At 67.1% G+C, this 15,106-nt stretch overlaps 1 protein-coding gene across 3 annotated transcripts in view; it reads left to right on the top strand.

Annotated features, from left to right (window-relative positions):
- Window positions 1–15,106, top strand: part of KMT2D (lysine methyltransferase 2D) — a 47,442-nt gene that overhangs the window by 22,274 nt on the left and 10,062 nt on the right. For all 3 annotated transcript variants that reach the window (XM_044995413.1, XM_044995412.1, XM_044995411.1), the window contains 16 exons: window positions 381–485; window positions 1,185–1,349; window positions 1,877–1,961; window positions 2,182–2,426; window positions 2,828–2,901; window positions 3,014–3,064; window positions 3,344–5,095; window positions 5,624–5,797; window positions 6,183–6,331; window positions 6,870–8,959; window positions 9,496–9,619; window positions 9,716–9,803; window positions 10,120–10,186; window positions 10,416–10,648; window positions 10,982–14,128; window positions 14,277–14,420. In XM_044995413.1, the coding sequence (XP_044851348.1) occupies window positions 381–485; window positions 1,185–1,349; window positions 1,877–1,961; window positions 2,182–2,426; window positions 2,828–2,901; window positions 3,014–3,064; window positions 3,344–5,095; window positions 5,624–5,797; window positions 6,183–6,331; window positions 6,870–8,959; window positions 9,496–9,619; window positions 9,716–9,803; window positions 10,120–10,186; window positions 10,416–10,648; window positions 10,982–14,128; window positions 14,277–14,420 (8,693 nt within the window). The remainder of the gene's footprint in view (window positions 1–380; window positions 486–1,184; window positions 1,350–1,876; window positions 1,962–2,181; window positions 2,427–2,827; window positions 2,902–3,013; window positions 3,065–3,343; window positions 5,096–5,623; window positions 5,798–6,182; window positions 6,332–6,869; window positions 8,960–9,495; window positions 9,620–9,715; window positions 9,804–10,119; window positions 10,187–10,415; window positions 10,649–10,981; window positions 14,129–14,276; window positions 14,421–15,106) is intronic.

Genomic DNA, 15,106 nt, shown 5'->3' with positions numbered 1-15,106 from the left:
CTTACTCTTTTCAGGGGAGGAGAGTGCTGAAAGGAGGGGGGGGCTCCCAGTTACGGGGGGGGGTCACCCACAGCCCTGGCACGCCCGCCCCTGACGGGGTGGGGGTGGGGGTCGCGGCCCTGGCACGCCCGCCCCCGACGGGGTGGGGGTGGGGGTCGCGGCCCCGGCCCGCCCGCCCCCGACGGGGTGGGGGTCGCGGCCGCGGCCCCGGCCCACCCCCGACGGGGTGGGGGTCATGGCCCAGTCATCCCCATGGCATGTCTACCCCCATTGTATTGGGGGCTGTGTGTGGGATGGGGCAGGAAGATACCCAGCGGCACACCCCTGGCTGCAGGTGCTGAGCTGGTGTGATGTGGGTGGCGTGTGTGTTTGTCTCCCAGGGGCAGAGGAGCCGAAAGGTTCTCCGGATCCTGGGGACAGCGAGAAGCCGGCGACACCCGGCGAGGGTGCTCTCAGCTCTGACCTTGACAAGATCCCCACAGAAGGTCAGGCCGCCGGACGCCCCCTCACATCTCCCTCGGTTCTGTGCTGGTGCCAGCCAGGGCTGGCGAGAAGGGTGGAAAGGGGACAGTTGAACCAGGGCCCCAAGCTGAGGGGGCCTCCCAAGTGCCTGTCACTGGGGTGAAATGGGAGGGGGTGGAGCCCCAGCAAACATGTACTGGAGCCCAAAACGAGTCTTGCCAGCCTGGTGTCAGCTCCCCCAGAGGGTGTCGTGGGCTATTCCCAAGACAAGGGGCTTGCCCAGGCCAGTTTCCCAGGCTAGTGGCTCAGTCCTGTGAGGGATCCCTAGGGATTGGCGGGCAAGTCAGATCCCTTTGCTCCCCTCTGCCGAAGCCCCTGGTGCTCTGGGGAGATCAGGCCCCACAGCTTGTCGCATAGAACAGCTGCTGACCAAGCAGGGGATGGTGTGAGACTGTTCTCAGCATGCACCAGGTGCCTTTTGATCTGCTTCAAAAGGGCTCTGGGAGGGGGTGGGGCCTAGTAGTTAGAGTAGGGGGGACCGAGAGTCAGGACTCCTGGGTTCCTTTTCCAGCTGCGCAACTGACGTACAGTGTGGGGGAAGTCTTATACCTCAGTTCTGCCCTGGCAGGTGGTGAGAATGGGACGGGGTGGATCTGCACATGGGGCGTAAGGCTGTGCAGCTCCTCAGCCCTGTGCTCACTGTGATCTTCCTCCTTCCCCAGAATTGCCCAAGATGGAGAGCAAGGACATCCAGCAGCTCTTCAAGGACGTGCTGGGCTCTGCCGAGCGGGAGCAGCAGCTGAACTGTGTGGCGGCAGGGATGGAGGCCGGCATGGGAGGGCGAGACCCCAACCGGGCGCAGCTCTCCCAGAGGCCCTTCCTACAAGGTGACCTGTCTATCCCCTGTGTGGCGCGAGAGTGGCTGATAAATTACAGCCTCCCTCCAAAAACTCCTGGTGTGAAAGGGCTGCCCTCTGGGGCCGGTTTTGAGAGGGAAGGCCAGCAGGGGGCGCTGTCTGTTACTCCTGGCAGGACACAGGAGAGCAAATGGTCCCATCTCCAGCCCCTTGCTATGCAGCCTGGTTTGAGCAGAGGCAGCACCATCTAGGGGCTGGAGGACAGCATTGGGGCACCGGACTCCTGGGTTCTGTTTCCTGCATAGACCACGTGCCATGTGATTTGTGGGCAGGTCACCCCTCTCATGCCTTAGTTTCCCTATGTGCAATAAATAGGGTGATTCCTGGGGGCAGGGGGGAGGAGAGTGGTGTTAGGACTCTTTTTAGGAGCTAGGCATTCACCTGGCTTGGCTCTAGGAGCTGCATGGGGGCAGGTGGGAGGGGGTGTTGGGGATTGGGGGGGCCGGCTCTGACTCTCACTGCCAGTTCTCTGCCACACGGTTTGCCTTCCCTCACAGGTAGTGTTTCTCTGGGCTCACTCTCCTCCGCTGTCCCCATGGAGTCCTACTCGGGAGTCTGCCAGTCCCCGTTCCTTGATAACAGGTATGTTGGTGCATGCCAGGCGGGCAGTGCTGGTGCCCTTAGGAGGGATGGGAGGGGAGGGCACAAGGTCCTTCAGAAGATGGGGTGAATTCGGGTCCCTAAGGAGCTGGGGGCTGCTGCTACTTCAATCCAGGGGCGGGAATCTGTCCCAGCTGGCATGTGCCCTGGGCTTTGTCCGCAGCCCTGATGACTCAAGCCATGTGCTTTTTCCCCGGTGCAGGGAGAGAAGTGGCTTCTTCAGCCCAGACCACTGCGAGCCCGAGAGCCCCTGGGCCAGCAGCTCGGCTGCCACCACCCCCTCCACACCCACCACCCCGACCACGGAGGGTGAGGGGGATGGGCTCTCCTACAACCAGCGGAGCCTACAGCGCTGGGAGAAGGACGAGGAGCTGGGCGAGCTGTCCACCATCTCGCCTGTACTATATGCCAACATGAACTTCCCCAGCCTCAAGCAGGATTACCCAGGTAGGCAGCTGCTCTCGCCCCTCTGGCTGCCCCCTGGGGGAGAGAGCGGTGCTCAGGAACCAGCTTGTCTTGGCTCTTACCCATAGTCCTCTCTGGTACGAGGGCACTGAGTACTTTCTCCTATTGGTGGAGAAGTTCCTTGCCCATAGTCCTCTTGGCATGACATTTCTGCGTTGGCTGAGAAGTTCTTTACCCATAGAGCTCTCTGGCGTGAGCCTCCATTGGCTGCATGAAGCCCCTGGAAATGCATCTTGGGGAGCCCAGGCTGGGGGGGATGTCCCGCACTTGCCCTGATCCAGCTGGGGCACATAAACCCTGGATGCTCCAGAGATTCCAGCTGGAGGCTGCCATGGCTGGTGATTCGGGGCCGATCGTAACATCAGTCTCTGTCCCCCTCCCAGACTGGTCCAGCCGCTGCAAACAGATCATGAAGCTCTGGAGAAAGGTCCCAGCCCCGGACAAAGCCCCCTACTTGGTGAGTCTCCGGGGCGGGCCCGTTCCCCGCTGGGGGCTGTGGCCGGCGAGCGCGACCTGCTCGCGGGGGATCTCTCTGCCTCGCTCTGAGAATTGATTTGTGTTTTGTGCAGCAAAAGGCCAAAGATAACCGGGCAGCTCATCGCATCAACAAGGTGCAGAAGGTACGTGCCGGGGGAGTGTGCTCAGGACACGGGCGGTAGCCTTGTGGGGCCCCTCTCTGGCCTGCCTGGCAGAGTGGGTGCCCCGTCGGCTGGGCCTCTCGGGGACCCAGACTGGAGCAACTGGCCCCTCCTCTGACTCTGCCGGATCCTCCCTTCCCTGCCCCTAGCCCCCATCCACAGCCCAAGGCGGGGGGGTCCGACCCGATGCCGTCCTGGGCTCTCTGCAGTGCAGAGAGGATCCCCTGGCGAGCTGACCCCCATCCCGCGCTGTCTCTGCAGCAGGCCGAGAGCCAAATCAACAAGCAGACCAAAGGGGAGGTGCTGCGCAAGCCTGAGAGACCCTCGCTGCACCTGAGGATCCCGCCCCAGCAGGGGGCACTGCCTGGTGCTGCGGGGCAGCCTGTCTACATCAACAGCCCGGTGGCCCTGCCCGGCTCTGCAGACGGGTTCCTGAAGTCCCCTGCTGGCGCCGAAGCAGCAGCTGAGTCCAGCGAGCTCTTCCTCAAGCTTCCTTCCCAGTCGCCAGCCCAAGTGCCTTCGCACGACCCCTACAGCCTGGCCCCCCCCTACCCGCTGGAGCCCCGCTTCCCCTCGCCCCTGGGCCAGAGCCCCACAGCCGGAGCTGCCTTCCAGCCCTTCCCCACACAGCAGCAGCAGCTCCTGCCCGCTCCCCGGCCGGCCCTGGGCCCCCAGCCTCCGGAGTTCCACCCCACCTCCCCCGGGACCCCCCGGCACCAGCCCTCCACTCCAGACCCCTTCCTGAAACCTCGCTGCCTCAGTGGCTCTCTGGACAACCTGTCGGTGCCGGGGAGCCCCGGGGCCAGGCCCCCCGAGCCCCTGCTCTCGCCCCCTCCCTTCGGGGAGCAGAAGAGGGGCCTGGAGGCTGGGGGGCTGCAGGTGAAGAAGGAGGAAGGGGGCCCGGGAGTGTGTTCTCCTGGCTACGTGGCCGCCATGGGCTACGCCGACTCCCCGTCCCACCTCTCCTCAGCCGACGTGTTCAAAGCCCCCCTGACCCCACGGGTCTCTCAGGTAGAGCCACAGAGCCCAGGGCTGGCGCATCCCCACCCCCAGGCTCTGGCCCCCTCCCCTCCCAGCCACCCCGACCTCTATAGACAGTCGCCCTCCGTGTCCTGCTACTCGGACCCCTATGCCCAGCCCCCCCTGACGCCCCGGCCACAGCCCCCCGACAGCTGCTGTGCCCTGCCCCCCAGGTCCTTGCCTTCCGACCCCTTCTCCCGCGTCCCCGCTAGCCCGCAGTCCCAGTCCAGCTCCCAGTCCCCTCTGACCCCCCGGCCGCTCTCCAATGAGGCTTGCTGCCAGTCACCCGTCACCCCTCGCTTCCAGTCGCCCGACCCCTACTCCAGACCCCCCTCGCGCCCCCAGTCCCGGGACCCCTTTGCCCCCCTGCACAAGCCCCCACGGCCCCAAATGCCCGACTCCGGCTTCAAATCGATCCCAGTCTCCCACAATCCCCCAGCTGGCGGGGGCTTCCCCCCGGCCCAGCCCAATGACCCTCACTCCAAGGGGCCGGGGAGCCAGCAGCCCCCCTTCGCCCGCTCCCCCGGAGCCAGCGTCTTCCCTGGCACCCAGGCCCAGATGCGGTTCACCTTCCCCCCAGCTGGCGCAGAGCCCCTCAAGGGTTCCCCCTCCCACCAACCCCACGGGATGAACAGCCATTTCGCCTCTAGCCAGCCCATGGGCAAGCCTCAAAGCGCCAACTATGCCTCCTCGCCCGGCTTCCACCAGGCCGGTAGCCCCCTGGGGCCTGGCAGCTGCCCTGCTGAGACCTACAGCCTCTCTCCCCTGCGGCCCCCCTCGGTGCTGCCGCAGCAGCCCCCCCACCCCCAGCAGCAGCAGGACGGCTCCCTGACCTACTTGCCCCGAGCCGGGATGGCGCCGCCAGCCGACAAGCGGGACGAGGTGGCGTCGGGGATCTCTGGTCTCCCCAGCCGGGAGCTGCCCGAACTGCCAGTCAGCCAGGAGGGCGCCGTCAGCGGCATCAGCCAGTCGGAGCTGGAGAAGCAGAGGCAGGTGAGCGCTCCGCTTTCTCCTCAGCCCTTGGGGGCAACTGGGCTTTGGGGGCGCTGGCCCGGGCACGGTGAATCAGAGGTAGAGCTGGGACTGCTGGCTCCCAGTCCCCCTGCTCTAACCACTGCATCCCACTGCCCTCCCGGAGCCAGGCGCAGAACGCGGGAGTGCTGGTGGGGGCTGATCCAAGGGACACTGTGACATCGCCTAGAGGATACAAGGAGAGCTGGAGCCAGGGAAATGGCTCTCTGCCCTCTAGTCGCCTTTACTTGCATGGCCGGGGGCTTGGGATACCTGGGTTCTGTTCCCGGCTCTGCCGTTGACCTGCTGGATGACTTGGGCAAGGCCCTCTCCCTCTCCGTGCCTCAGTTTCCCCTCCCACTGGGTCAGTCTAGTCAACTTGGGCAGAGAGTCTCCAAGCTGCCATGGGTGCCCTGTCCCTGCTCCGTCCCCCAGATGCTCAGGGTAGGGCGGAGAGTTCCCAGGGTGCAATCTGGGCCCTGCTGTAATGGTGCATCCCTCGTCTCCCAGCGCCAGAGACTCCGTGAGCTCCTCATCCGCCAGCAAATCCAGAGGAACAACCTGCGGCAGGAGAAGGAGAGTGCAGCCGCCGCCACCAGCTCCTCCCAGGCACCGTGGAGCGCCGAAGCCAGCAGCCAGGCCTTCGAGCAGCTCAGGGGCCTGGCACCCTACCAGCCAGCACAGGTGGGGCTGGGGCCACACAAACACCTCCGTAGCCGTACGGGCCGCATGGTACTGGCCCCAGGGCTGCTGGGCTGGCCTGGCCCCAAGGGCCGGTTGGTCATCGCAGCCCTTGATGAACATAGCGCTTAGACAAGCCCTGCCCTGTCACCTGGGGAGCTCCTGCTGCAGGGGGTCGCCAGATAAAGCGCGTGGGGCTGGGGCTAGTCCCGAACGAGGGCAGCGAGGTGCAGGAGTCGCCGGCTGCAGAGGAGCTTGAGCTCAGGCTGGGGTCAGGAGGAGAGTCCGGATCCCCCGGAGCTGGAGGGGAAGGGCACAGGCGAGGGTGTGGTCTGCAGGAGTCGGGGCACAGGTAGAGTCACTCCTTCCTTCCTTCCTTCCTTCCCAGGACAAGAGCGCCCTCGGGAATCTGCCCGCGGCCCCTGGCAGCAGCAAACTCTCCGGGCCAGTCATGGTGCCCGCAGCCTTCGCACCGGACGAGCGGCTTTCCCGCCCGCCTCCCGCCGCCACGCCCTCCTCCATGGACCTCAACGGCAGGTGCGTGGCCTCCCGGCCGCTGGAGCCAGCGGTGCTCCAGGCTTGCTGCACTCACCCATCAGACCCCGCCTTCATCTACACATGGGGAAACTGAGGCCCACTGTTACTCAGCAAGATTGTGACCCTGCTGGGAATAGAACCCAGGAGTCCTCACTCCCAGCCCAGCTAGTCACAGAGCCTCGCTCCCCTCTTGCTCCCGCACTGTGGGGGTTGGGGGCTGGGAGGCCCCAGTTGGCAGGGTGCCATCGCTGAGCCCCCATCCCCTGCCATCAGGCGGGGGCAGGTCCGGGGGGATTCAGCCCGTCCGACAGGAGCCCCTCGGCGGGGCGATGCCATGCTGGGGTGTGGCCAGCCCGTGTCCCCTTCCAGAGCCCGCAGCTGCTGCTGACCTGCTGAGGTGGGCGAGCGAGGGAGCTCCCTGGCTATGGCTCCGCCCTCGGCGGATGGTGTCACCAGCACCCTGTGCTGCTCAGGAGCTGCACCTCCTGGGACGCCCGAGGCAGGGGCCACTCCCTGACCCTCCCTGTCTGTGTTGCAGGCCGTCAGTGGGAGCCCCCCAGACCTTCTTCCCACGCGGCATGTTCCAGGGGCCCTCACCACAGCAGCAGCAGATGTGGCAGCAGCAGCAGCAGGCGGCCGTGCGGCTCCCTGGCCCCGCCCGCTTCCAGCAGCCGCCTGCCCACGAGCTCAGCCGGCCAGCGCTGGGGGGCCTGGCTGGGCGCATGGCGGGCCCTGCCGAGCAGATCCCGTCCTCGCCCGGAGCCGTGGGAGCCCAGTTCATTGAGCTGCGGCACAATGCCCAGAAGGGGGCGGCTGGGGGCATGGGCTCCCCCTTTGCCCAGCAGGGCCCCCCGGCCAGACCACGTTTCTTCCTGCCCAGCAACGAGAGCTCCAGCCAGGCCCTGCGTGCCTCCGTCATGCCTCTGCCAGCCCCGGTCCTGCAGCCCCAGAAGCTGCCGGCCCCTCTGCCGCCCTCCACCACTTCCCCGCAGGGGGCTGAGCGGAGCCACCAGCCTCCCCCCAAAAGCGGCCCTCCACTGCCCCCGCCTCCCAGCGGCCTGGAGCTTCCGCCTGGCCCGCCCCGCCCTCTGTCGTCGTCCTCCGGCTCCGGCCTGCGTCCCGACGGCCCCAAGGACGGCCCCGCCATGGAGCCCCCGCTGGCTCCGGTCCCGGCTCCAGCTCCCAGCAAGAGCCACCTGGCGTTGGAGGGTGGGCGGCTCCCATGCGAGGTGCCGGTGGAGCCTGACCTGGACGACGACTTCGACTCCCACAAGGACCTGGAGGACGACGACCTGGCCAACCTGAGCCTGGACCCGGACGTGGCCAAGGGGGACGACGACCTGGGCAACTTGGACAACCTGGAGACCAACGACCCCCACCTGGACGACCTGCTGAACGGTGATGAGTTCGACCTGCTGGCCTACACCGACCCCGAGCTGGACACAGGCGACAAGAAGGACATCTTCAACGAGCACCTGCGCCTGGTGGAGTCGGCCAACGAGAAGGCCGAGCGCGAGGCTCTGCTCAAGAGGGAGCCGGCTGGGCCCTGCCCCAAGGGCCCTGGGGAGCCCAAAGAACTGGCACCCCCCAGGGAGGGGCTGCCGCCCACCCCTTGCCCCTCCAGCACGGCACCGGCTCCCCACCTGATCTTCAAGGCCCAGGCCAGCATCCTGGGAGCCAAGCCCGCCTCCCTGCCGGCCAGTGTCCAGCCCAAGCTGGAGGAAGGCTGCCTGAAGACATCCCCCTGCCAGTTCAACACTGGCGCCTCTGACCGCCTCCCGGTCCCCATCAAGTCAGAGGCCCTCCAGGGGGCCGAGAAAATGGCTGCCTCCCTAGGCCTGACCCTCAAGCGTGGCCAGAACCTGCTGAGTCCCGGAGCGGGGCCCGTGCGGCTCGGCACAGCCCCCTTCCCTACCAACAGCCAAGCTGCCACCTCTGGCTCAGACAAGGGCCCCTATGCCGCCCCAGGCCGCGGGCTGGCGCCCGGCCAGAGCACTGCCCTGCTGGAGCTGGATGGAGGGGCCTTGGGCCTGGCCAACGCCCAGCACTCGCCGGCTGACGACCTGGAGAAGATGGAGAGCTCCCTGGTGGCCAGTGAGCTGCCCCTGCTCATCGAGGACCTGCTGGAGCACGAGAAGAAGGAGCTGCAGAAGAAGCAGCAGCTGTCGGCCCAGCTGCCGGGGGGCGCCCAGCACCTCCAGCCTGTGCAGCAGCAGCAGCAGCAGCAGCAGCAGCACTCCATACTGGCTCACCCGGCAGGGCCGGCCCAGCCCCAGGATGGGCAGGGGCCCCGCCTGCTGGGGCCCCAGCAACAGCTGCAGCTGGGCCTCATCGCCAGGCAGCAGAACCTGGTGCCCGCCCAACAGCTAATGACGCAGCAGCAGCAGCGGGTGGTGGGACCCCAGCAGGGCCAGGTGCTGGCCCCACACATGGCGATGGCGCAGCCCCAGCCCCACGGCCCCACGGCCCAGCACGGCGTCCAGCCGGCGCTGACCCCGCAGCCGAACCAGCAGCAGGTGCTGGTGCAGAAGCAGATACCTGGAGTGCAGCCGACCCCCATGGGCACGAAACCCCAGCAGCTCGTCATGCAGCAGCAGCAGCTGGCCAACAGCTTCTTCCCCGACACAGGTAGGCGCCAGCGGGTTCGAGAGGATGGCACGCCTTGCGGTCCCGGGTTCGGATCTGGCCCCACAGCTGGGGAAGCCATTTGAAGGGAGCTTGGGGGGGCGTGTCTTGGAGGAGGAGCATCCTCTTGGCACTGGGCGACCACAGCTGACTGGCCAAGCACTGAACGAGAGTGGGAAGCTGAGGGGTGACCCTGTCCAACCTGGGTGGGGCGTCTTGGCGTGGGCGACTCGCCTCTCAGCTTGCAGAGGGGTAAGTGCCACACTGTGCCCTGCCCCCGGCATGAGCAAGGATGGGGCCTGAGCCAACTGCCCGCTATCCCCGCCTGGGCCCGCCAAGCGTGGATTCTGGCAGCTGGCACCCTCCAGCCACATCTGTTGTCAGCTGCACCTCCCCTCTGGGTTGGGGGCACTGAGACTCCCACGCAGGGGGGTGGCCGTTCCCCCTGCGGGCTGGGAGTCCAGTGGGCGTTAGCCAGCAGCTGCCTGGCCTGGGGGAGCCCTGCAGTGGACTCTGGCTGACACACACTCTCCTCGCAGACCTGGATAAGTTTGCGGCCGAGGACATCACGGACACCATCACCAAGGCGAAGATGGTGGCACTGAAGGGCATCAAGAAGGTGATGGCTCAGGGAAGCATTGGGGTGGCCCCTGGGATGAACAGGTAAGGGGGGGACACATGGGAGGGGGTGGGCAGGCAGCTGAGGGCAGGGCAGGAGTGGTTCCTGGCTCATTCTTCTCTCTCGGTTTGGTTCCAAAGGCAACAGGTGTCCCTGCTGGCTCAGCGGCTCTCGGGGGCCCCGGCCACGGCTGAACTGCAGAACCACGTCCCAGCTGGGAGCGGACAGGTGAGCACGTGGCTGTCTGCCCCGGGGAGCCCCCGCACTGCCTTGCCCAGCAAATACCCAGCACCGGGGCGTGCCAGGGCTCGTGTGTGAGATGAGTCCCAGGCGGCTGCACTGGGAATCGCTCTCGCAGCCAGGATTCACGGGCCCTCGGCAGCTGCAGCAGAAGGCCCGAGTGCTGGACAGCCATGGAGGCTGCCAGTGTGAGGCGCAGCACGTGGGGCTGGGGAGGGCAGGGGGCAGCACGTGGGGCTGGGGAGAATAATCCGCGTGGGGTGTGAGGGGCAGCACGTGATCGTAAACACGTCCTCTCTCCTAGGAGCGAAGTGGCAGCGACCCGTCTCAGGCCCGCCCCAACCCACCCACCTTCGCTCAGGGTGTCATCAGTAAGTAGCTGGTGTTGAGGGTCCAGCGTCGGGGCCCCCTGCCAGGGCGGGGTTCACTTGGAGGGTTGTATGGGCCTCTTGGGGCTGGGCTGCGAATGGAGATGCTGGTTTTTCTGTGAGCCCGTGACCCAGCTGAGGGGAGGGGGAGGAACCATCTTTGCTGGGGGCAGTGGGGGGAAGGGAGCGTCTCCCCGGCTCCGTCCCACCCCAGTGCCCCTCTCCTCCGCAGATGAGGCCGACCAGCGGCAGTACGAGGAGTGGCTCTTCCACACCCAGCAGCTCCTGCAGATGCAGCTGAAGGTGCTGGAGGAGCAGATCGGCGTGCACCGCAAGTCGCGCAAAGCCCTGTGCGCCAAGCAGCGCACGGCCAAGAAGGCCGGCCGCGAGTTCCCCGAGGCCGACGCCGAGAAGCTCAAGCTGGTGACGGAGCAGCAGAGCAAGATCCAGAAGCAGCTGGACCAGGTGGGGGACTGGGGGGGAGGAGGAGAGCTGGAGGAGACTAGGGCAGGGTGGGGGGGGAGCCTTCACCTGCAGGTGGCGTGAGGCTGGCCAGGCTGGCGTGTGATGGGGGGGCACTGGGCAAGGCAGGGGAGCCGGGCGGGCACTGGGTGCAGCTATGGCATGCGCGGGGGGGGGGGTCGGGCTGTCATGTGACAGGCGGGGAGGCGGCACTGGGTATGGCTGTGGCGGGGGAGGGGGCAGCACAGGGTGCGGCGGTGGCAGGCGAGGGGGCCGGGCTGGTACGTCGCTGGGTGCCCCCCGCCCGTCTGGGGCTGACAGCCCTCTCCCTGGCAGGTGCGGAAGCAGCAGAAGGAGCACACCAACCTGATGGCCGAGTACCGCAACAAGCAGCAGCAGCATCAGCAGAGCTCTGCTGTTATGGCCCTGAGTCCCTCGCAGAGCCCCCGGCTCATGGCCAAGCTCCCAGGCCAGCTGCTCTCCGCCCATGGTGTCCAGCAACAGCTCCCCCAGCAAACCGGGGCCATGGTGGGGGTGCAAGGCCTGGGCCAGCAGCCCAACCAGCTGGCAGGGCAAGCAGGCAACGTGCGCTTGCCCCAGGGCGGAGTCTCCATGGCGGTCCAGCAGGGCCTGTCCTTCATGGGCCAGCAGCAGCTGGGGAACGCAGCCGTCCCGGGCACGTCCAACAGCTTCTTCCCCGGGAATCCTGCGCTCCGGGGGCTGGCCGCCGACACCCGGCTGATGCAGGAGAGGCAGTTGCAGAGGATGCAGCTGGCTCAGAAACTGCAGCAGCAGCAAAGCATGCTGGGACAGGTGTCATTGCAGCAGCAGCAGCAACAGCAAAGCATGCTGGGACAGGTGTCGTCATTGCAGCAGCAGCAGCAGCAACAACAGCAAAGCATGCTGGGACAGGTGTCGTCATTGCAGCAGCAGCAGCAGCAACAACAGCAAAGCATGCTGGGACAGGTGTCATTGCAGCAGCAGCAGCAGCAACAGCAAAGCATGCTGGGACAGGTGTCATTGCAGCAGCAGCAAAGCATGCTGGGACAGGTGTCGTCGCTGCAGCAGCAGCAGCAAAGCATGCTGGGACAGGTGTCGTCGCTGCAGCAGCAGCAGCAGCAAAGCATGCTGGGACAGGTGTCGTCGCTGCAGCAGCCCCCTGCTCCCCAGCAGGGCAGTGGGGGGCAGCCCATGGTTCCAAAGCAGCAGGGGATCCTGGTCCAGCAGCTCTCGCCTCAGCCGCAGGCAGGCATGATGGGGCACTCCCAGGTGTCCATGCTGCAGCATCAGGGCGTCGCAGGCCACCAGAACCCCCCGAGGCAGGTGCTGTTAGCACCCCACCAGCAGAGGGTGCTGGGCTCGCCTCAGCTGGTGCAGCAAACTCACGGCCTCCTGGGTCACCGGCTGATTTTATCACCAGCGCAGCAGCAGCAGGCAGGACTTCTGGGCCAGTCACGGACTTTGCTAACCCAGCAGCAGCAGAGCTCTCTAGCACAGCACCCGGCCCTGCTGGGGCAGGGGCAGGGGCAGGCTGCCAAGCAGCAGATACAGCACTTTCCACAGCATGGGGCCCTGGGCCAGTCCTCCTCCATGCTACACTTGAGTCAGGGAGTTCAGCCAGCCCTGCAGGGCACGGCCACCAAGGAGCAGCAGGGAGGGGCAGAGAACGCTGTGCTGCCCGCAGAGGGGGCCGAGGGCAGGGGGCAGCATCAGGTTCAGCTGGCAGCCGCTGGGGGTGGGCCGGGCAGCCAGGACCTCGGGGGGCAGCCGCACATGGGCACTCAGGAGCAGCAGGGCATTCAGAACCTCAATCCCCTGGCACTGGCCAGCCAGGAGCAGCTGGCGCCCCTGGGTGGAGAGCAGCAGCCGCAGAAACACCAGCCCGAGCCAGGGCAGCAGCAGCCCTGCCCGCTGCCCTCCCCGCAGCAGACCATGGCGAGCTCCTTGCAGCTGCAGCAGCCGCAGCGAATGCAGGGGGGCCCGCAGCAAAGCAACCTGCTTCATCCGCCACTGCAGAACAGCGGGGGGCTGGCGCAGCTGGGGGGCACCGTGAGGCCAGAGCAGCCGCACTCGGACCCTGCCCAGGGGCCTCACTTGCTGGCCCCACAGAGCTCAGTGGCAGAACAGCAACAGCAGCCCGGGAGCATGATGAGCCAGGGGCAAAGCCTCATGGGCCAGCCGCCGCCGCAAAGGATTGTGGGCCAGCCACCAGCACAGAGCCTAGAACAGCAGCCGAAAGGGCTGGTGGGCCAGCGGCTGCCGAGCCCGGCGGCGCAGCACCAGCACAGCATGCTGGTCCCGCAGGTGTCCCATGCACAGAGCATCCTGAGCCAGGTGTCGGCTCCCGTGATGGGCCAAATCCGAGCTCAGCTGCAAGGCGTCATCTCCAAAAACCCACAGCTGCGGCACCTCACCCCGCAGCAGCTGCAGGCCATCCTGGTGCAGCGCCACCAGCAGAGCCTGCTGCAGCAGAGCCAGGCACTCAGGCAGGCCCAGGCGTCAGTTGAGCAGGGGCCGCACCCCCCCTCGGCCCTGCAGGCCCCCATGGTGCGCCAGCAGCCGAGGCAGCCGGGGACAGCGTTCCAGGTCCGGACAGCCGGCCCCTCCGCTGCTGCCGAGCAGATGCAGCCAGGGTTTGTCATGGAGCAGGCGTCTGCCGGCCAGCAGAGAGCGCCGCTGGCGGAGCTGGTGCCCCCGGCGCTGGCGGGGCGTAGTCCCCAGCAGACGGTGCTCAGACTCTCTGCCCCACCAGCAGCTGCCCCAGTCCAGCCGCCCATGAGCATGGTCAACCTGGGCTCTGTGCATCAGCACCCCCCACCCAGCTGGGAACAGAGCCCCCAAGAGCCAAAGGAACCCTCCCCGCCCAGTGTGGTACAGCCCGAGCTCCGACTGACGCCCACCCAGACCAGCCTCCTAGCGGAGCCGGTGGCCACCATCCCAAAGCCACCCCCCAGCCAAACAGGGGAGGAGCCCTTTGCTGGGACCCCTGGCCGCTGGGAGCTGGCCGCGCAGGGTCCCAGCTCCTCTCCCAGCAGGGAGCCCACGGCTGGAGCGAGAAAGCCACCGGACCGGAGCCTGGCCGGGAGTCAAGTCAACGGGCAGGTGGTAGAAAGGCCAGGCCCACAGGCCTCTCCTCTGGAAGGGGGGGCCCTGCCAGCCGAGGCCCCCGGGGTCTGCATCAAGCAGGAGCCCAAGGAGGAGACAGCGCAGTGCGTGCTGGGCGGGGGCCAGGCTGTGAAACGCGAGGCCAACGGGGAGCCGGCGCCCGCCCCGGCCCACAGTCTACTGCTGGGCAGCCAGCTGCTGGTGGGGGCCAGGTCTGAGGCCGGGCACCTGCTGCTGCAGAAGCTGTTGCGGGCCAAGAACGTGCAGCTGGCGTCGCAGCGCTCCGCCGAGGGGCTGCACTCCAAGGTCAACGGGCACAGCGACGGCAAGCTCTCGGGGCTGGAGCAGAGGCTGCAGGCGGCTCCCCCTGGCAGAGAGGTGAGCGGGGGCCGTGCCAGGTGTGGGCATGGGCAGCGTGTGATGGGGGGTAAAGGCAGCGGTGTTCAGAGCACACACCCAGCCCCTGCCCTGCAGTGTGGGCGGGGTGGGGCAGCAGGCAGCCCCACGACTCACCCTCTCCCCACAGGATCCCTCTGCCAGCAAGAAGCCTCTGGCCCCGAAGCCCAAGCGGGCCCAGAAGAGCGGGGAGCGGGTGGCCGCCTCCCGCAAGAAGCTGCGCAAGGAGGATGGGCTCAAATCCAGCGAGGCCCTAATGAAGCAGCTGAAGCAGGTAACGGCCGTCGCCCCTTCCCCCCACCCCGCCATCGCGTGCCCCCAGCACCTCGCGTCGCCCGACCTGGCCCTGCCATTTCCAGGAGCTGGGACTGGCAGGTCTCCCAAGGCCGCCTAGTCTGGTCTGGTTGGGTCCCCAATCCAAGGGTGGGGGGCTAGGTTCCCTCCCAGCTGTGCGGCCGCGCAGCTGCCTATTCAACCCCATGCAGGGGCTCAGGGCTGCAGGGGGGCACCTCTCCCCACCGGCCCCAGCATGGACCTGCCCCGGACTTGCCGTAGCCGGGAAGAGGCACTTCTCCTCCGGCCCCGAGCTGCTGCAGCGAGAGGGGGCTGGGGAGAGTCCTCTCTCCCCACCACAGCCCCTGGGCAGACTGCACCCCAACCCCCTCTGTGCCAGGCCTGAGACCCATCCCGCACTCTGAACTCGTCATCCGCATCCCAGGGCCGGAACCATCACCCCCTGCCCCAGCCTGAGCCCCCTCCAGCACCCCTCCATCATCCCCGGCCCCTCCCACACTCCCAACCCCTCAGCCCCTCCCCAACCACCTGCTTTTTGGTGTGTGTCACCTCCATATTGGTGCACAGAACAAACTGAATTCCGCACCTGGACGTACAAACCGAGGGGGAACGCGGAGGGGGGTGCCCCATTGTCTGTACCAGCCCAGAGGGGAGAAGCTGCCCCCA

The sequence above is a fragment of the Mauremys mutica genome, chromosome 20, assembly GCF_020497125.1.
Source record: "Mauremys mutica isolate MM-2020 ecotype Southern chromosome 20, ASM2049712v1, whole genome shotgun sequence".
Taxonomy (NCBI): Eukaryota; Metazoa; Chordata; order Testudines; family Geoemydidae; genus Mauremys; species Mauremys mutica.
The sequence above is the reverse complement of the archived record's forward strand: the minus strand, read 5'-3'. Positions and strand labels throughout refer to the sequence as shown.